General features: G+C 52.0%; 8 protein-coding genes across 8 annotated transcripts, besides 9 other annotated features; 5 read left to right on the plus strand and 3 right to left on the minus strand.

The window, feature by feature from the left end:
- The first annotated feature begins 814 nt into the window (after window positions 1-814).
- Window positions 815-850: a microsatellite.
- A 1,490-nt stretch (window positions 851-2,340) lies between these two features.
- On the plus strand, window positions 2,341-4,139 carry ACLA_092730 (dihydrolipoyl dehydrogenase; the record flags this gene model as incomplete). Its single annotated transcript, XM_001273000.1, has 4 exons — window positions 2,341-2,482; window positions 2,591-2,670; window positions 2,750-3,232; window positions 3,300-4,139. 4 exons carry the CDS (start codon window positions 2,341-2,343, stop codon window positions 4,137-4,139), a joined length of 1,545 nt encoding a protein of 514 aa, XP_001273001.1.
- A 631-nt stretch (window positions 4,140-4,770) lies between these two features.
- ACLA_092740 (MGMT family protein) lies at window positions 4,771-5,517 on the plus strand (the record flags this gene model as incomplete). Its single annotated transcript, XM_001273001.1, has 2 exons — window positions 4,771-5,168; window positions 5,496-5,517. 2 exons carry the CDS (start codon window positions 4,771-4,773, stop codon window positions 5,515-5,517), a joined length of 420 nt encoding a protein of 139 aa, XP_001273002.1.
- Window positions 4,802-4,854: a microsatellite.
- Window positions 5,518-5,602: 85 nt separating the features above from the next.
- Window positions 5,603-5,628: a microsatellite.
- Window positions 5,603-5,629: a microsatellite.
- A 188-nt stretch (window positions 5,630-5,817) lies between these two features.
- Window positions 5,818-5,847: a microsatellite.
- Window positions 5,848-5,859: 12 nt separating this feature from the next.
- On the minus strand, window positions 5,860-6,660 carry ACLA_092750 (putative C2H2 finger domain protein; the record flags this gene model as incomplete). The annotated part of the gene is made up of 3 exons (XM_001273002.1): window positions 5,860-6,103; window positions 6,172-6,533; window positions 6,616-6,660. 3 exons carry the CDS (start codon window positions 6,658-6,660, stop codon window positions 5,860-5,862), a joined length of 651 nt encoding a protein of 216 aa, XP_001273003.1.
- Window positions 6,280-6,303: a microsatellite.
- Window positions 6,280-6,304: a microsatellite.
- A 1,018-nt stretch (window positions 6,661-7,678) lies between the features above and the next one.
- Window positions 7,679-7,712: a microsatellite.
- A 1,389-nt stretch (window positions 7,713-9,101) lies between these two features.
- On the minus strand, window positions 9,102-11,100 carry ACLA_092760 (CNOT2/3/5 family protein; the record flags this gene model as incomplete). Its single annotated transcript, XM_001273003.1, has 3 exons — window positions 9,102-9,162; window positions 9,237-10,774; window positions 10,846-11,100. 3 exons carry the CDS (start codon window positions 11,098-11,100, stop codon window positions 9,102-9,104), a joined length of 1,854 nt encoding a protein of 617 aa, XP_001273004.1.
- A 644-nt stretch (window positions 11,101-11,744) lies between these two features.
- ACLA_092770 (D-aminoacyl-tRNA deacylase) lies at window positions 11,745-12,588 on the plus strand (the record flags this gene model as incomplete). The annotated part of the gene is made up of 5 exons (XM_001273004.1): window positions 11,745-11,751; window positions 11,810-11,988; window positions 12,054-12,096; window positions 12,151-12,377; window positions 12,451-12,588. 5 exons carry the CDS (start codon window positions 11,745-11,747, stop codon window positions 12,586-12,588), a joined length of 594 nt encoding a protein of 197 aa, XP_001273005.1.
- Window positions 12,589-12,984: 396 nt separating this feature from the next.
- Window positions 12,985-14,369, plus strand: ACLA_092780 (putative peptidyl-prolyl cis-trans isomerase Cpr7; the record flags this gene model as incomplete). Its single annotated transcript, XM_001273005.1, has 5 exons — window positions 12,985-13,000; window positions 13,078-13,145; window positions 13,219-13,228; window positions 13,283-13,369; window positions 13,429-14,369. The coding sequence occupies 5 exons, from the start codon at window positions 12,985-12,987 to the stop codon at window positions 14,367-14,369; spliced, it is 1,122 nt and encodes a 373-aa protein (XP_001273006.1).
- Window positions 14,370-14,416: 47 nt separating this feature from the next.
- Window positions 14,417-14,441: a microsatellite.
- Window positions 14,442-15,258: 817 nt separating this feature from the next.
- ACLA_092790 (NAD(P)/FAD-dependent oxidoreductase) lies at window positions 15,259-16,652 on the plus strand (the record flags this gene model as incomplete). The annotated part of the gene is made up of 2 exons (XM_001273006.1): window positions 15,259-15,451; window positions 15,520-16,652. The coding sequence occupies 2 exons, from the start codon at window positions 15,259-15,261 to the stop codon at window positions 16,650-16,652; spliced, it is 1,326 nt and encodes a 441-aa protein (XP_001273007.1).
- A 253-nt stretch (window positions 16,653-16,905) lies between these two features.
- On the minus strand, window positions 16,906-18,405 carry ACLA_092800 (acetamidase/formamidase family protein; the record flags this gene model as incomplete). The annotated part of the gene is made up of 5 exons (XM_001273007.1): window positions 16,906-17,484; window positions 17,550-17,823; window positions 17,892-18,180; window positions 18,257-18,275; window positions 18,331-18,405. 5 exons carry the CDS (start codon window positions 18,403-18,405, stop codon window positions 16,906-16,908), a joined length of 1,236 nt encoding a protein of 411 aa, XP_001273008.1.
- Between the last annotated feature and the right edge of the window lie 539 nt (window positions 18,406-18,944).

Here is an 18,944-nt window from a genome sequence, read left to right on the forward strand (position 1 = left end):
CGAGTGGGATAACCTTGAATCCTGGGATCAAGGAGGAAAAGATGATGAAAGAAATGGCGTTCCCCACTAGAAGGCAGGAATACAGCCTATGACTTGTCAGACTAAGAAGCCGGAGTTCGAAAGTTGGGGAATGACCCGGCAGGGTGCAGAATCTATCTATCCTCAATCCAGATGATGATCGCATCCAGTCACAGAGCCGGTAGGCACTCGGGGGAAGCGATGTGCTCAGGCGTCCCAGTCACACATTACTATGAAGTATGAGTGGCTGTCGGGATCGAAAGTACGACCAGCTTGATTTCGGTAGGCGAACATCCCGGACAAAATCCGCTGGTTTTACTGGCAGCAATAGCATCAAGGCCGTCTTCATGACCGCGAAGATCTTTTCTACAGCAAAACTCGGTTAATGGGACTCGGCTTGGGGAAGACTGGTAAGTGGCGGACAGGAGCTCAAGCGGCTCAAGCAAGCCCTTTTTACCGTCAAGTCCTGGGCATTACTAATTTGTAGCGAAATTCCTGCTTGTAAGAGTTCTAAGAGCTCTTGTTTTCAGGGTCCTCCCAAGGAGAATGGCGCGATGCCATCCAATGGAGTGAATGGGATCGAATCCATCGAATGGAGTCGGGGTTGCGGGGAGCGTAAAAGTTGAACTCTGGGGGTTTCGGGTGGAGAGACTGACTGCGCGAAAGAAACTCGGGATTAGGTCGGAAGTCGCCCGACAATAGAAGCCGAGATCAAGAGGGAATTGGGATCCAAGAGAATGCCAAGGGTTGGTGGAAGCGCTGAGGGCATGGAGAACCACTGGAACAATTGATGATGGTTGCAAGTTGCAAGTTGCAAGTTGCAAGTTGTAAGTCACTCCCTTACGGAGGACGACACCTTAGGCAAGTATAAAGCCTGAGTCACCAACGGTAAGCGAGACTTGATGTACTTCAGGCATTGAGGTAAATCGAGCCTTGAGGACTGCTGGACTACACTTTAACAGTAAAGAGGCCATACAGTTTTCGATAGTAAGATAGCAAGAAAAAAAAGCAAAAGGAAGATAAGGGAATCAATCAGAATTTGGGGCAGACAGTCTTCCCCAGCTATAACTATCAGTCTCTCGCTATGTCTAGTTGTCTGCACAGTATGAAGGATTTCCCCACGCCTGGACCCATATATATCGTATGATGAATGAAGATTGCTGCCCCAATAATGCTCCAGACCGAAGACTTTGATGCCTATGATATATCTATCTGGTGTCCCAGCGAGCCGATCATAAGGCGGAGAAGGTGAGAAAAGAACTTGAACTCAAAACAAGACTCAATGCAGGCGATTGAAGCCAATACTTCTGATTCTGATTCTTCTGGTCTTTGATCCGCATTGCACCTCATGTCCTCCTTCTACTATATATTTCGGTGACGAACAAGGCTTTCGTGGAGCCCTTCCCTGAATCAAACTGGACGATTGTCCTTCCCTTGTGATGTCTGATCCATCTGGAGGTGCGACGACTTGCTAACCTACTGAAACCACCCCGTTAATTGAGGCCGCCCAGACTATGGCCAACAGACCAAGTCGATCCAGGTGCAGATGTCATATTAAAACCTATTGCGGTAGGCTTTCAAGTCCGACGATAGCCATTAGATACCTCGTGTTACCCGCGGAAACCAAGCACGTATCAACATTGGCGTGCATCTGTCTGCGGCGGACGGCGAGAGACATCTCGCATGAGGAGATCTTGAGATCTTAGACTCCTAGATAGATGACCATTATCGGTGAGACCCGATGCCTTCAAGATGCTCAACGCGCTGTGATGGTGGTGGTTTCCCGTCAGCCTTAACAGAGGTCGATTTTATCTTATCCACCTTTACCGCTGACGAGTATGGGTTAGTCTGTCCGGTATACTGAATTACCGCCCATCGTTTCACCCTCAACAACAGTCCATGACCAACAATTTTCTTTGTGCAAGGTCAATAACTCCTGTAAGTTCGCTATATCCTATATTTGAATTGACCCAGTGCTACGCTCTAATGCAAAAACACCCCTCGAATCCTGTTGTTCACGTATCTGCTTGCCGGCAATGTGGAAGTTGATAGCCGATCTGACCCGACGCTGAGTGGTCCGGATGATTACATATGCGATGCATACGGTATCGATACCGGCCCGCCAGCTTTTGCTGCCACTGCCAGAACCTCAAGAAAGCTTTCCTCATCCCAACATCCTTTTCCTTATTACCAAACTAGCCTACTGCTATCCCCAATTCCTGCCTCCCCTTTCCTCCCCAGTTTCTTGATAAGGAGGATCGGTTATCTCTTGTAATCTCTTCCATACTCTTGTTTTCTTCTTGACATCTTTCCCAGCACATCATGTTTCGGAGTATGCTGCCGCGGACGACACCGCGGGCTACCCTCCGCACTGCCGGTCCTCAGTCTGTTCCTTCGGCCTTCGTTGCTGCTCCCTCTCTGTCTCTGTACGGACGTCTGAGACGTGGATACGCTTCTGAATCTGGTATGTGATATTGAGCTCATTTGGAGTCCGAGGTGGATCCATCCGAGGACGATGCCTGCGCTTCCGAAAAGGGTGGTTGGTTGACTTGCGGGATTTTGTTGCATCTAGGAGAACACGATGTCGTTATCATTGGTGGTGGTGTCGCTGGTTACGTCGCTGCTATCAAGGCTGGCCAGGAGGGTCTGAAGGTGCGCTTTTCCTGAACGGGTGACAACAAGGGCGAATTTTTGCGACTGGCTACTAAACACTGATCGATTTTTCGGACAGACCGCGTGTATCGAGAAGCGTGGACGTCTGGGTGGTACTTGCCTGAACGTTGGCTGTATCCCCTCGAAATCATTGCTCAACAACTCCCATCTGTACCACCAGGTCCTCCATGACACAAAAAAGCGCGGTATCGAGGTCGGTGATGTCAAGTTGAACCTCGAGCAGATGATGAAGGCCAAGGACACCTCCGTTGAGGGTCTCACAAAAGGAATCGAGTTCCTGTTCAAGAAGAACAATGTCGACTACATCAAGGGTACCGGCTCGTTCGTTGACCCCAACACTGTCAAGGTGAACCTGCTCGATGGTGGTGAGCAGACTCTGCGCGGAAAGAACATCATCATTGCCACCGGCAGTGAGGCTACTCCCTTCCCCGGCCTGACCATCGATGAGAAGAGAATCATCACCAGCACTGGCGCTCTCTCCCTGAAGGAGGTTCCTAAGAAGATGGTCGTCATCGGTGGTGGTATCATTGGTCTGGAAATGGTGAGTGACCAACCCTCGCGGACCACCATGGTATCTTTTCTACCTTACTAATCGACTTGGACTACAGGCTTCCGTCTGGTCTCGCCTCGGCGCCGAGGTTACCGTCGTCGAATTCCTGGGCCAGATCGGTGGACCCGGCATGGACACCGACATCGCTAAGCAGGCCCAGAAGATTCTGCAGAAGCAGGGTATCAAGTTCAAGACCGGCACCAAGGTCACCAAGGGCGATGACAGCGGAGAGACCGTCAAGCTGAGCGTTGAGGCCGCCAAGGGTGGAAAGGAGGAGACCCTGGATGCCGATGTTGTCCTTGTTGCCATCGGCCGCAGACCTTACACTGAGGGACTTGGCCTGGAGAACGTTGGTGTTGAGAAGGACGAGAGAGGTCGCCTGGTGATCGACCAGGAGTACCGCACCAAGCTCCCTCACATCCGGGTCATCGGTGACTGCACTTTCGGCCCCATGCTTGCCCACAAGGCCGAGGAGGAGGCCGTTGCCGCCATCGAGTACATCAAGAAGGGCTACGGCCACGTCAACTACGCCGCCATCCCCAGCGTCATGTACACGCATCCCGAAGTCGCCTGGGTTGGCCAGAGCGAGGCTGAGATCAAGGCCGCCGGCATCAAGTACCGTGTCGGTACCTTCCCCTTCAGCGCCAACTCTCGCGCCAAGACCAACCTCGATACCGAGGGCCAGGTCAAGTTCATTGCTGACGCTGAGACCGACCGCATTCTCGGGGTGCACATCATCGGCCCCAACGCCGGCGAGATGATCGCTGAGGCTACGCTGGCTGTCGAGTACGGTGCCTCCTCTGAGGACATTGCCCGGACGTGCCACGCCCACCCTACCCTGGCCGAAGCCTTCAAGGAGGCGGCCATGGCCACCTACTCCAAGGCCATCCACTTCTAAGCTTCCTGACCCCTTCATGCTCCGCCCTGTATTTCCTCCTTTAGCCTAGCCACGCTAGCAACCTACCTGTAGCATTTCACCTTATTATATTTTTTTTATGTTGGTCGTGTTGTCTACTAGGAATTTATGACGAAGAGATCTCATCTATCATCCCAGGTTCAACCAATATAGACTACTTGAGATTGCAGGATCACGTGATCACAGCGTACGGCACGGCCCATGCAGATAGATGCCTGGCATTTCGCTCTAGGAGCTAGAATGAATGTAGATATTGAGATTTCTGGCGACATCTTACCATCGTAAAGGGTTGCCGCAAACCGTGTTGCGAAGTGAGGTAGTTCTCACGTGTCGACGCGAACTGCCTCGTGCTCTGATTTGCTACATTGAGAGCAATCCGGATAACTAGTAGCCACTGTCCATGTATAAAGCGACAAACGGGCATCCAATCCATCCTTATTTGCAACTTCACCCGCCTCAAATCCTCTCCAGGTAAGGATTTACATCAGTATAAAGTATATCCTTTTAACATCTAGCTAGGAATCCCCCCCCCCCCCCCCCCAAAAAAGCCCAACCAGAATTCATCACATACAAGATCCCAATCAACACGGACATACCAGATCCAAACATCAACATGGCAACGCAAGAACAAACCACAGACCCGACGCCAACAGCATCACCATCTCAATCACTATCACTACCAGTACCACTATCACCAAAGCCAGAGCCAAAGCTACGTGCAAAACAAACCCAACCCACCCTCGCAACCCCCTTGGCTGCCCCAGCAGCCCCAGCAGCACCCCTCGACCGCCTCCTCACCCGCATCACAACCCACCCAACCCTAACCCCCACCCGCCGGCGCATCTACCGCACGCTCCTCTCCGTGCCCGCGGGCCGGTGGACGACGTACGCCGCGCTGGCGACGTACGTGGGCACGAGCGCGCGCGCGGTCGGCGGCGCGATGCGCGCGAACCCGTTTGCGCCGGGGGTGCCGTGTCATCGGGTGTTGGCGGCGGATGGCTCGCTCGGGGGGTATAAGGGGGAGTGGGGTGCGCGGGGGAAGGGAGGGGTGGTTGGGGGACGTCAGGGGGAGAAGAGGAGGTTGTTGGAGGGGGAGGGGGTGGTGTTTGATGGGAGGGGGAGGGCGAGGGGGGAGTGTTTTGGGGGGTTTGTGGTTTTGGAGTAGGGATGAAAGGGGGGGGGGGTGTTAATAGGGTTTGTGGTGTTTTGGGTGAGATATATTCCCGAGTCTATTGGTTGTTGCTGGTGTTGTCTGGATGGATGGAAGGAATTGAAGCAAAGTATATGACGAGGTGAAGAGGAAGGGAAGGAAGTGATTACTGTACAAATCAAACCAAGCAAGTCCAAGGGCAAAACCTAAAATGTGCACCACCTCTTCGCCATCCGTTGTATCAGAGAGTATAAACAAGAGGAAAACACTGGGAAATCAATATCTGTCTGTTGATGACAGGACAGGACAGGACAGGACAGGAATAGGTTTATCATAATGAAGACAGACAGACCCAATGAAAGAAAGACAAGGGAAAACACACGTCATCTCAGAACGCCTCTATCCCTCCGATTCATTGACACATCTAAAAGAAAACAAAAGCCTGGGAGTCAACCAGAAAGTCATACCTCATGTACAATACCACATCCAAGTCATAAATTTCAAAAAACGGAAAAAAAAAGAAAGGAAAAGAAAAAGAAACAGGCGAAGGAATCATGCAGCACTTCTCGGAGCGCGCTTGGTCATCCGACGCTTCGGCACGTCCAAGTGGTGATACGAGCGCAGATGCTCGATCAAGTGGTCTCGCCGCGGGAAGCCGTTCAGCTTCTTGCGCGAGCAGTGCTCCACGGGACAATCCTGATAGATGGGGTTGTGGGCGCTGGTCTGGTGGCGCCTCAGGTCGGCGGAGCGGGTGAAGGCTCTGCCGCAGTCCTCGCAGCCATAGGGTTTGGTAGATCTGGAGGGGGAGTGCGTTAGTTGAGAGGAAACGAGACGACACTCTAAGGAAGGTGGAGGGGATCTTACTTGGAGGACTCGGATGAGGGAGCGGAGGTGCCAAAGGGGTTGTAGGTGAGCATTGAATCGTCGATGTTCGGGGTGAAGGTGAACTGCGATTCAAAGGACGAGGAGTAGGATGATGATGATGATGATGATGATGGGATCGGAACACTGTAGGATGTGTTGAGAGCGTACAGCTCTTGGATGTTAGAGTTGTGTGGACTCGGCGGCGACATATCATAGAGCGAATAGAACGGGATCTCGAGCTCGGATCCAGATGAAGGATAGACATCTGTGAAGCTGAAAGAGAGAGGCGAGGGCTGGTTTGGAGTTTGGCTGGTGGTGGAGTAGGACTGCTCCATGGGAGGGCAGGATGGGTCGATTGGGCTCTGAGGAAGCAGACATGATGAGTTCCTTGAGGACACTGAAGGTGTGTATGTGTGTGTATATGTAGGAATGGATTCTATTTACCATTGGAAATGGAGCGTAGAGCCCATCGTTCATTGGAGAGTACATGATGAAGGTCTGAATGTTAAGGATAGTCAAGATGGAGACACAACAAACGAAAGAAGATCGCCAGTAGGCTTCTTATACGGATGAATGATCACGGTGATGATAGTAAAGGTGGTACGAAGAAGAAGAAAGCAAGAGCCATGAATCTCGTCTGCATTGCACGTGCATCAAGTTCTGGATCCCTGTGAGTCTGTATTCTCTCTCTCTCTCGAGCACCCTGGGGCGGTTTTATATTATTACATCTCGCTCGAATTCACGACTCGATATTTCACCTAGTCAGTTCGCAGACCCGAGCGACGTCACCTGAGCGAACAATTCCAACCCGGCCAATCAGACAGCAAGATGGGTAAGCGAGAACGAGAAGCAGAAGAAGGGCCCGAGAGTGCTAGATAGCTAGTTGCTCATTGCGACACACAGCCACCGCGGCGTGATTGGAGCGTTGCGGGACGACAAGTGAAGCGGTCGATCTCCCAGTACGCAAAACAGCGCCAGATACATGCCTGATATGCCCGAATCCCTGCCTAGCGCTGACTCTAGAAAGTCCAAGGAACAATGGAAACTTCCTGGGTCCTTCTAGCGCGAAACGAACCTGGTTCTCTCTTCCCCCTCCCCCTGCGCCTTGGATGGGGAACGCATTCGGGGAGTTGATTGGGAGAGCAGATAAGTCTGACGGGCCGAGAATGTTAAGAGGAGCAGACTGCAGTCGGAGACACGATGAGGATGATGATAGGTGCAGCGGCAGGATGGCAATCTTGTCCTACCCGACTAGTGAGGGACGACGACGTGAGCCCAGAACTAGGGAGACGGGAAGAGGGTGGTTGCGCTTCTAACCAGTTACCAGACCATCTGGCGGTGATGGCGATGCGGCTCTCGGATGGAAGATTATTGAGGTGTTATTGACATTGTGGAGGCTGCGCATTGGGATTTTCCTCCTCCTACGAGAAAAGTGATGCTGGGGATGCTGGGGAAAGAAGTGGGCAAAAGTACGAGGAAAGCAAAGCAAAGCATCATGTGTTCCACTTCATTATTACCATCATCACCATCATCATCATCATTACTCTACTCTGCCCATTGTTACTGACTGAAAACCCTGCAGATCTACCAAGACAACAATGATGACATCCAATCGAACTCGGCACACCATTCCCGGGGAGAAATAACCACCAACCCCGGAGATAGCAATCAATAATATGAATAATAATGAATAATGAAAGGACGCAACTTGAAATCCCTCAAGTCAGGAGGCTCAGAAAGAACAACTGTGCTCCAGAATCCACCATCCTGGTGGCCCTGTGGTCATAGTCTCATGGAGAAAGTCCAATCACCTTTTATCACTCCCTCCAACGATCACCTGCCAAGCACGACGGCTTCGAAACGATCGCTGAGGCTGGCGACCGGATATTTCCTCTCTATTGATTGACTTGATTGGACTTTTGGAGAGAGGACGTACTTATCTCCAGATACTACGGAGTACGGCTGGCAGTACAGAGTATTCCGTACTTTTACGGAATACTGGGAATCTAGATTCTGGAATACTGACAATCCTCTTTCCCCGATCAATACCTACGGCCACAGCCCACAGGCTACCACACAGCCCCCAGTAGGGACATATGGACTTATGAACGAACTATAACTAACTGACTTACACAGTAGTCCGTTCTTGTCCTTTTAACCACGACGGGACTAGAGTGTCAACGAGGCACCGAGGTGAATTTGCTAGATACATCATGCATCATGCAGGTGTTCTGACTACTAGACACTGTAGTCAATAGACTCAAGGAGTATCTATCTAAAGACTGCGGGAAGAAAATCCCTCACATTACGAGGTTCAACTGCTCAACTGGAGAAGGATCAAGATTCGAGACAAGAAAGCGTCTGCCAGGACGCCGTCTATCTGGTTTGTTTCATCTAGCTCAGTGAGGCGAGTAGACGCTCGGCAGGGCGTCATTCTATATTCCCGTCCCTCTCGACTCTTGCAGTTGCAGCCCGTCTTGTCTCTCTACTGCCCCAAGACGGTCGGAAAGGCTGAAAGACACCTACCTCAAGCTTTTGAGGCAAAATACCCGGTCGGAATCAGCTACAAACGAGGCTGTCTTTCATATTTTCTTTTTTTTTTTTTCCCTTCTCTCTGACAAGGTACTCAGATCGTTCTATTCCGGCTGGTCATGCTGCGCTCGACCAGCCACCACCGTATAAAGAAGCATAAGACAGAACTCCCGTGTTCTGCTGTGTCCCATTCATTTACTCATTCATAGATGACACCATAGAGGAAAGAAGATAGAAAAAAAAAAGAGAAATAGAGAGAGAAAGATCTCCATTTCATCGGAACCCTTTGCCAGTAAATGCGGCATGAACTGTCAAAAGAACCCTCGTTCGCCGCCCGACCAGGAGAGAGGAAAAAAAAAAGGGAAAACCCGCCCATGTGCACCGAACAAACAGATATCTTATAACTCATCTTCCAGATACTTGTAGACAAATTTGAAATCTGCCTTGCGTCGGTTCATCCTGCTCACAGTGTTAGTGGTGTCATATCCTTGTAAACCAGACAGGGGAAAGGAAAAAAAAAAAAAACAACTCACCAGGTACTCTCGTAGTCGAAAAATCGATACGTTCCCTGTTCGTACTCTTCCGTGATGTTCTTCGGTTCCTCGTGACGCTGGAACCATGTCTGGTACTGCTTGTGGAAGCGCCAGCTCTGGTTCTTGAGGGCCTTGGCCGCCAGGTATTGCTGATAGCTACCCTGTCGATAGTAGAACAAGTAGAACAGCGTATCTGTATCGATTCGTCCCGTGTCGTATAACCGGGGATCGTCGAAGATCGAGAGTGGTTCTTGCGGGTAGTAGAGAGGGGTGTTGTAGGGATTCGAGGGACGGTAGTGACGCGGCTTCTCTGCATCGGCGGGCTCTGGACACATGGTCAGCGATGCTGCAAGCAGCCGCTGCACCGACGGTGGAGGATTGGCCGGATTGCTCGATGCTCGGCTCTTCGTAATTTCAAACGACTGGATCAGATCCTGCAGCCCCGGCGGCAGGTGGTATATCGACTCGTCCAGTTGCTCCTCGTTGGCCGCTTCACCGTTGGTGGGTGCGGATGGCTCCTTCGTCCTTGAGGCGCTCACCGTCTCCACCACAGGAGCAGGGGGCGAAGTTGACGAGGTGCTGGGTACGGATGATGCTGCGACATTGGGACTGAGGGCCGGTGTCCTCGACCGGCCGTGCCCGCCAGGCTCTTCAGTAACGGTTGTCGCAGGCTTCGATACGGGTTGTACCGAGGCCACAATCGGTGATGCTGTGGATGATGCTCTGGAAACAGGGATGGCGGCGGTGTAGGCAGGGCTTGCGCCTGGTGGTGGGGGGAGAGGAGCGATACCGACACCACTCTTGTCGCTTGCAGCCGCAGCGGCCGCGGCCGAGGCATACTTGAGAGTTTCGCCGGGCAGACGAGTCGGAGGTGGTGCCGGTTTCATGCCAGAGGTCGTGCTGGTGGACGGGGGAGGATGCAGCGTTGCGAGCACAGGTAGAGGCGACTTCATCTGGGCGGATGGCCTGCGAAGTCCGCTGATCTCACTCTTTGGCTTCGGCTTCGGCTCCACCTCATCGTCCTGGATCGATTGTGTGTCCTGCGACGAAACGCGATCATTGTCACCAACCATACCGAACTGCACCTCGGCCTCTTCACCCAGGTTCAGATCGTCATAGAGCGTCTCATCCTCCCCACAGTAGTCGACATTGTGCCCGTCATCAACGTAGTACTTGATGCTCTCCTTGAGATCAACCACCTGGCTCGTTTCAACGTTGCCGTTTTGAAGGGACCGTAGCAGCAATTCGAGCTTGTTGACGTGCCATTTATGTCGTTCCAATATCCGCGAGAGGTCAGATAAGCGGTTGGTCCGGGCGACGTCCTTCTTGCCTTTCTTCACTTGCACGTGGAGGGTCTCCTCTTCGGCCTCCATCGCCTCGATCTTCTGCTGCAGCTCGTCCACGCACGTCGATAGAAAATCGCTTGCCTCCAGCTTCTCCTTCTCTTTGGGATCGAGTCGTGATGCCGCCGAGAGGCCTTCCTTGGAGTATGCCTTGGTCTTCATCTCCTTCTCCACGGCTTTGAACTGCTCCATACACTGCACCTCTGTTAGCTTGGTTCCCATATTCGTCAAAGGCGGTGTGAGTCGGTTTGGAATCGTTAGCCCACAGTTTCGATTGCTCTGCGCTGCTCGAGCAGCGGTGTCTTGTCTTTGACTTCATTGCCCGAAGCCCATGATTTGATCTGGTCGCGAAATCGTTGGAGCTTCTTGATCTCTCGTTTGAGGTTTTCTTCCAGCTTATCCCGCTGGGTGGCATTCGATGTTGACCGGATCTTCTCATAGATCCCTTCGAATGTCTGGATGCCTTCTGCGACCTTCTTGAAGGTCTTGTCGATCTCTTGTTGTGTTTTGCGGGATGTCATGGCTGCTGTTCATGAGAACACAATGCCGCAAGGAGGAGATCAGGAAAATCGCGGGTCTCGGGAAGATAGAGAGGGCGATCAATGGGGGTTGAGGTGTAGGAGCGACGATCCTGACGGAGGATAGGAAGGAGGGTGTCGGGAAAGAATGCAAAACCAGGCGCGCTGGGAGATGATGCTAGAAAAGATCGGGTATGTCACTCAATCTCCTGGTGCTTGTCGGAGTTGGCAAGACTTGTGAAGGCGGTGAGTGAGGCGGGCAGGCCAGAAAGTGTGCGGGAGGGTTTATCAAGGGCGGAGGAGGCGAATTTCTGGGTTACTTATCAGTTTCTCTGGTGAATATTATTCTGTGCTGGAGAACAACACATTCATCAGTCTGATGATCTGGACATTCTAAAATACTATATTTTTGTTGCGGCTTTGACGAGGTTGTCTACGCTTTGATATCTGATGATGTGCCTGCTCTACAGCTGTTGAAGTAGTAAGTATGAGAAGATGGTTATTCCGTTTGCGGCTACCGTTATACTTCCCCATATTTTGATAGGCAATTGTGAAGGCTATTCACATTGGCTTTGTTATCTCTATGGATATTTGATCTAACAAGGATGCTAGTATTATAATACAACTTTTTTGTCGAATAACGCAATATGAAAGGTACCCCTCGTCCTGCGATTGTTTTTGTTCGTACTCGGCTAACCTAGTGATCTTCCAGCGGTTATCCAAAGAGTAAAGTCGGCGTCGGTTACAGTGGACGAAAAATTAATATCTTCCATCGGTCGTGGTCTTCTTGTTCTTGCCGGTGTGGGAAAGGGGGATACCGAGAAGGATGCGGATACACTCATTAGCCGCATATTGAAAGCAAAGCTTTGGCCTACAGAGGAGGGAGGACAAGTGAGTGACTCGCACCAGGGGTATTTTTGTGGACTATATGAGCTAACAGCTGCCCACTTTCGTAGTGGAAACGAAACGTACAGGATATCGAAGGCGAGGTGCTTTGTGGTAGATTGGACCCTTCCGAATCACCAAGCATGCATCTCTCTGACTGTGCTGTAGTATCACAATTTACACTATACGGCCAATTGAAGAAAGGCAGCAAGCCCGATTTCCACGACGCTGCCGACGTTGAGACAGCTCGCAAATTGTACGACTACTTCTTTCAACGACTGCAGGATGCCTACAAGCCCGAACGGGTTCAGAACGGCGTCTTTCAGGCCATGATGGATGTCGAACTGAAGAATGATGGGCCGGTGGGTGTGAATTACCGCAGTGAGGATGCGGCGGTATAGCTTATGCTCTCTTCGTTCCTCGCCCCCTTTCGCAAGCCAGCTTGCTGACGATGAAATCCGGTTCTAGGTCACAATCGAGATCAACACTCAGCTACCGAAGAAGGAGAAGCAGCCAGGAGAGGAGGAGAGCAAGCGGAAAGGCGAACGGAAAGATGGAGAAACGCAAACCATCGAATTCGAACTTCCGGCATCATTGCTGGAATAATGACTCGGGACGGTGTTTCTGCATAACGGTGTTGGGGGTCGCTTTGGCTTAGGGTCAGCTGTACATATTTTATAGAGTCACCAACTGCATATAAGACGATGCTCTTGCATTTATATTGACCAGTAAATCTCAAATCTCTTGTCCTATGAGCTGAGAACAGTGCTTAGCCCCATCCTGGAGCATTTACAGTGGGCGTGCGGAGATGATGGAAGCTTCCTGAAGCATCGCAAAAAGGCTGGTCCAGCCCACTTGAACTTTTGCTGCATCGATCTCTCTTTTCCTCCTCACTCACCCTTTCACTATCGCCCACTAATCCTCTTTCTGCCTTTACCAGTAATCCCCAGTTATCTCTTTTCTCATATCTTTCACAAAATTAGTGACTCCCAGTGTTCCATCATGGCTGAATCTCAGCGTAAGTGTGCTTTCTGCCAGTGTGGGGTTCCAGACCATCAGATGAGGGGTTACTGATGCAGACTCTCTGGCACGCAGGTCGCCCGCGTGTCTACTTCGACATTCAGATTGGCAAGCAGAAGCCCAATCGCGTCACTCTGGAGCTGGTGAGTGTCCTGTAGAATGACTGGAATCAGTCAATTGGGAATATGTAGCTAATTTCGGATGTTGTAACTGCAGTTCAACGATGGTACGGAACACCAGCCTCGCCTGCTGCCGCCAAGGTACTGACAAAGAGCTTTAGTTGTTCCCAAGACCGCAGAAAACTTCCGTGCTCTCTGCACTGGGGAGAAGGGCATGGGAAAGCAGGGAAAGCCATTGAGCTTCAAGGGTGCGACTTCTCATCCTCCTTCCGGCGCGATCCAGACGCTTACTTTTGCCGGGGCTTAGGCTCCATCTTCCACCGCGTGATCAAACAGTTCATGATTCAGGGTGGTGACTTCACTGCCTTCAACGGAACCGGAGGCGAATCCATCTACGGCGAGAAATTCCCCGACGAGAACTTCGAGCTCAAGCATGACAGACCCTTCCTCCTCTCGATGGCCAACTCCGGCCCCGGGACCAACGGCAGCCAGTTCTTCATCACCACTGTCCCCACTCCTCATCTGGATGGCAAGCACGTGGTCTTCGGTGAAGTGATCAACGGCAAGAGTGTTGTTCGCAAGATCGAGAACCTCCCCACCCAGTCCGACAAGCCCACCACCGACGTGACCATCGTCGACTGCGGTGAGCTCGCTGGTCAGGCTTATGACGATGCTACCAAGCAGGTTTCCGATGCCACCGGCGACCCTTACGAAGACTTCCCCGATGACCACCAAGGTGAAGAGCTCAATGCTCAAGTCTGCTATAAGATTGCCTCTGAGCTCAAGAACTTCGGAAACACCGCCTTCAAGAGTGGCGACCTTGCTCTCGGGCTCGAGAAATATGAGAAGGGTCTGCGTTACCTGAACGAGTTCCCCGATCCCACCGACGATGACCCAAAGGAACTGGGACCGCAGCTGAAGGCTCTCCGTTTCACCCTGTACTCCAATTCCTCGCTCCTCGCGAACAAGCTCGGCCAGTACAAGAATGCTCAGAACTGGGCTACCTACGCGCTGGACGTCGCTACCGATGCCAACGCCAAAGATGCGGATAAGGCTAAGGCCCTGTACCGCCGTGCTGTCGCTCACACTGGTCAAAAGGAGGAGGACGAGGCTCTGAAGGATCTCCAGGAGGCCTCGAAGCTGGCTCCCGGTGATGCCGGCATCACCAACGAGATTGCCAAGGTGAAGAAGGCCATCAAGGACCGTGAGGCCAAGGAAAAGGCCGCCGCTAGGAGATTCTTCTCATAAGAAGACTTGGGCGTCATGGTTCATCGGTCATGACTCATGATTTTATGTTTTTTTTTTTTTTTTTTTATTTTTCGTTTTCTCAACCCCGTCTGAACACAAAAAACGACAACGGTCACTTTACATTTCCAAGCTGTTTCTCAGTCTGGGACCCAAAGGAGGTGATGGGAGTCTCTCGGACTGCTTTTATGAGATTCCTACTTTGAGGCATGGATACTCGGCGCAGTGTATCTTTTCTTCCTCGGATACGCACGGCACATGATTAAGTAGCATCTGAATGGATTTTCTTTAAAGAAAAGCTATGCGTGTTGCAAAGAAGACTTGTTATGCGATCGTTGCAACCAAGGCTGGCGACGATGGAGTCCAATGGTTCACAACCGTAGATTGAGCAGCGCAAATGAGCAACATGAGACGGGGAGAGTGTAAACATCCACAAGGGCACCCCCAAAGTTCTGTGTACGCCGCCCTTAATCAATGGAAACGTGGATTTAAAGTGTATCCCAGCTAGAATGAAACCCTTCACGACAAACCCCGAAATAGAATATTCATTGGAATGAGGTTGATCAGGCCTACATCACTTCTCCCATTTAGCATCGATGCAGCCAACTGTCATGTCACTAAGAGATGGAATGCCAGAGAAGAGAGACAAGAAGCGAGGAAGGTCCAGCCGCCGAAGCGGGAAAAAAACAGCCGATGGGAGTTGAGCCACATTCATCACACAAACGTCTCGCGATGGTCCGACACCAGGTCTATTTAGATATATCACCATGACGGTCCGGATTGAAATGTGACATTCGAGAGGGTCTACTTGTTTACTGGAATATAGTCCACGATCGTTTCGCCTGCGCGGCATTGACACCCCCCGTGGTCCCTGGCTCAACACATCTAAACAATGGCGCCTTCACCATTGAGCATCGAATCCTCCATCTTGATTATCGGAGCTGGAACTTGGGGCTGCTCGACTGCTCTGGATATTGCTCGTCGAGGATACAAGCATGTCACTGTCCTGGATCCTCATCCGGTTCCTTCGCCCATCGCGGCAGGCAATGATATCAACAAGATTATGGAACACAATGAGCTCAAAGGTAGCCCCAAAAAAGGATCGTTCTCATTTGCCAGATACCATCGGTATAATTTACTGACAGATGTATAGATGGGGAGCCGGATTCCCGGAGTATCGCCTTCGCAACGTTCACGCGAGCTGCTCTGAACGCGTGGAAGACAGACCCCGTCTTCCAACCGTTCTTCCATGAAACTGGTGCAATCGTATCAGGCCACACGCCTGCTTTACTCAAGCACATACAGGAAGACGAAATCGATCCTTCCGAGACCGCATTCGTCCAACTTGAGACTGCAGAGGACTTTCGCGGCACGATGCCCGCCGGGGTGCTCACTGGCGACTTCCCAGGCTGGAAAGGATGGTGGCGCAAGGATGGTGCTGGCTGGATCCACGCCAAAAAGGCCATGGTCTCTGCATTCAGTGAGGCTAGGCGGCTAGGCGTTACTTTCGTCACTGGCTCTCCGGAGGGGAATGTCGATTCCCTAGCCTATGAGGGCGGCGATGTAATCGGAGCCAGGACTGCAGATGGCAAACTGCACAGAGCCGACTACACCATCCTGTCAGCAGGCGCTGGAAGCGACATGCTCCTGGATTTCAAGAAGCAGCTTCGTCCCACCGCCTGGACGCTCTGCCATATCCAGATGACCCCGGAAGAGGCCGCGCGGTACCGGAACCTCCCTGTTCTGTTTAACATCGCCAAGGGCTTCTTCATGGAGCCAGATGCGGATAACCACGAGCTCAAGATCTGCGACGAGCATCCGGGCTACTGCAACTTCCTCCCCGACCCAGACCGGCCAGGCGAGACGAGGAGTATCCCATTCGCCAAGCACCAGATTCCGCTGGAGGCCGAAGCTCGAGCGAGAGACTTTCTCCGCGATACGATGCCCCATCTGGCTGAGCGGCCCTTGTCTTTTGCCCGGATATGCTGGGACGCGGACACCCCGGACCGGGCGTTCTTGATCGATAAACACCCGGAGTATCCTTCCTTGGTGGTTGCCGTAGGAGGCTCGGGGAATGGTGCGATGCAGATGCCCACTATTGGCGGCTTTATCGCCGACGCACTGGAAGGGAGTTTGCAGAAAGATTTGAAGGATGTTGTACGCTGGAGACCGGAGACGGCGGTTGGTCGAGACTGGAGGGCAACGCAGAATCGCTTTGGGGGACCCGGACAGATTATGGATTTTCAAAACCTTGAAGAGGGACAATGGACCAGGATCAAGGTGTAGGGGTGGATGCCTCTCGCTGCATGGCGAATGATCTCAAAGTCAATGACTTCCTGTACATGTGGGGATATGACTCCAATTTACGCTTGAAGAACGAATAAACTCATGGAAAACATATCAAATGAGTAGGAAGCTGCTGCTATAAGAGACAGAGCCGTCGTATCGTCGGCTCATAAGGAAGAAGGCTAGGTACTAGAGAATCGAGAAAGGGACAGATAGCAACCACCATGAAAATCATGCAGAGAACCCATCAAAATCACTTGCTAGCGAACGCACAACTTCCCATATCCAATTTAATCACGTCCGCCTCCGGTCTGATATCAAAATCGAAAATATCCATTGGGACGCCCAGAGTGGTGCACGCATTTGGAATATCCACCAGTCCCGCAATATGGCCCTGGACCGGCGCACAGCTCAGCAGCAGATAGATCTGGTAATCGTTATACCCGTAGCGACGGAGATACTCGATGACCCGCAGACACGTCTGGCGATACGCCACCGTCGCGTCGAGATAGTGCTGCTTGCCGTGCTCGTCGACGGAGAAGCCCTCGAAGGTGAGGTAGCGGCCGGGTCCGAAGTGCGGCTCGACGGGCCCCGGGTGGAAGATGGGCGACTTCATGCTTAGCTTGGCCATGCCGTCTTTGAGTACGGTGAATTTCAGCGTGATCACGCCGGCCATCTCGATGGCGCCGCAGAAGGAGATCTCGCCGTCGCCCTGCGAGAAGTGCAGGTCGCCGACGGAGAACTTGGCGCCGGGGACGTGCACGGGGAGGTAGACCTTGGAGCCGCGCGACAAGTTCTTGATGTCGCAGTTGCCGCCGTGCTCGGGGCGGCCCTGGGGTTGTGTTAGCTACGGGGGGGTAATCTTCCCTTGCATCGTGGGTGGGGGGGTATGCGTACTGGGATCGTTCGCGCGCCTTCCTTGCCGATCTTCGTCTTCATTTCCTCGCTTGCTGTGCCGGCGTGCACGTTCTTGGGCTCGGGGGGCTTGGCGACATCGCGGCTGGTGGTGTTCGCCGCGATCAGCTCGCCTTCACGGCGGTTCCATTCGGCGAGAACCTCGGGAGACGGAGCGCAGCCCAGGATTCCCGGGTGGATGAGGCCTGCAAACCGCACGTGGGGGATGTGTCGCGAAGAACAGAAGATACCCTCAAAGTCCCAGATTGCTTTAGCTCTGCCGAGGGGGGAAGAGATCAATTAGCGAACCATGTATTTCAATGGCACAATGGAGAAAGGGCATACGGCTCTGGGTAGAGTTCGTCTAGGAAGCCGCCTCCATTATCTTTACTGAAAATGCCCGTGAAGCCCCAGGGCTGGTCTTCGAAGGGCTGGACGTCTTGGATCTCCACGAGCAGGACATCGCCGGGCTCAGCGGTCTCGATCTCGAAGGGGCCCGACAGGTAGTGGATCTGAGTCAAGTCGACGTTCTTGATGTCGTCGGCAGAGTCGTTGTTCTTGATCTGTCCGCCGGTCCAGTCGAGGCATTCGATCTTGACCACTTCATTGTTGGCAATCTTGCCGTAGGCAGGTACTGTTGTTCACAAACAAACGATTGTGAGAACAGAGGTAACGACCATGGAAAGCTGTCTCGCTTAGCGATTACATACCATCTGGATGCCACCGATTCTAGTGCTTGTGTTAGCAGTGTCGACGTCAGCGTTGTATGAGCGCGAGCACGTACATGTAAACCCTCCTGTTCCCAAGCTGGTTTGTTCAGATCGACCTTCAAAGCAGTACGGATGCCTTTTACGCCCATTTTGATTGTTTCTCGGGTTTGCTGTAGATGGAAAATCGATGGTTTTCTTGCTTGTACCTGGACTGGATGATGTATATATATAGTAAGTCGGAGTTGGGTGGAAGGAAGTATGTAGATAGATAGACCTCCAATCCATCCCATCAACCAGTCATTGCGTCTACCCCGCAGATGAGCGTTGCATAAATTCTGCTACTCCAAATTGAACGGAATGAAGAAGGATTACAAGTCGTCGACGTATCAGCAGTTACATCCATCCTTATCAGTGCTGAGTGCCTGGGAATACATAGCAGCAGTAGTAGTAGGCTAGTTGGTACATCCATAGTACTTTAGTAGGGCCGAAAGCACACTTAATGCCGCTCTTATCTCTCCCCGGGCTTATCAGCAAGTCCGATAGACGGATTGATTTGTAGGTGATAATAAAACACGGAGCTTTAGTCAAGTAAACTAATATGACAAACTTGCATTTTATGTTATATAGATAGGCCATATTGATACACTCCGGCCATCGGTGCTCGGGATTGGCTCCTCAACCTGACCGG

This window comes from Aspergillus clavatus, genomic scaffold, assembly GCF_000002715.2.
Source record: "Aspergillus clavatus NRRL 1 1099423829798 genomic scaffold, whole genome shotgun sequence".
Taxonomy (NCBI): domain Eukaryota; kingdom Fungi; phylum Ascomycota; class Eurotiomycetes; order Eurotiales; family Aspergillaceae; genus Aspergillus; species Aspergillus clavatus.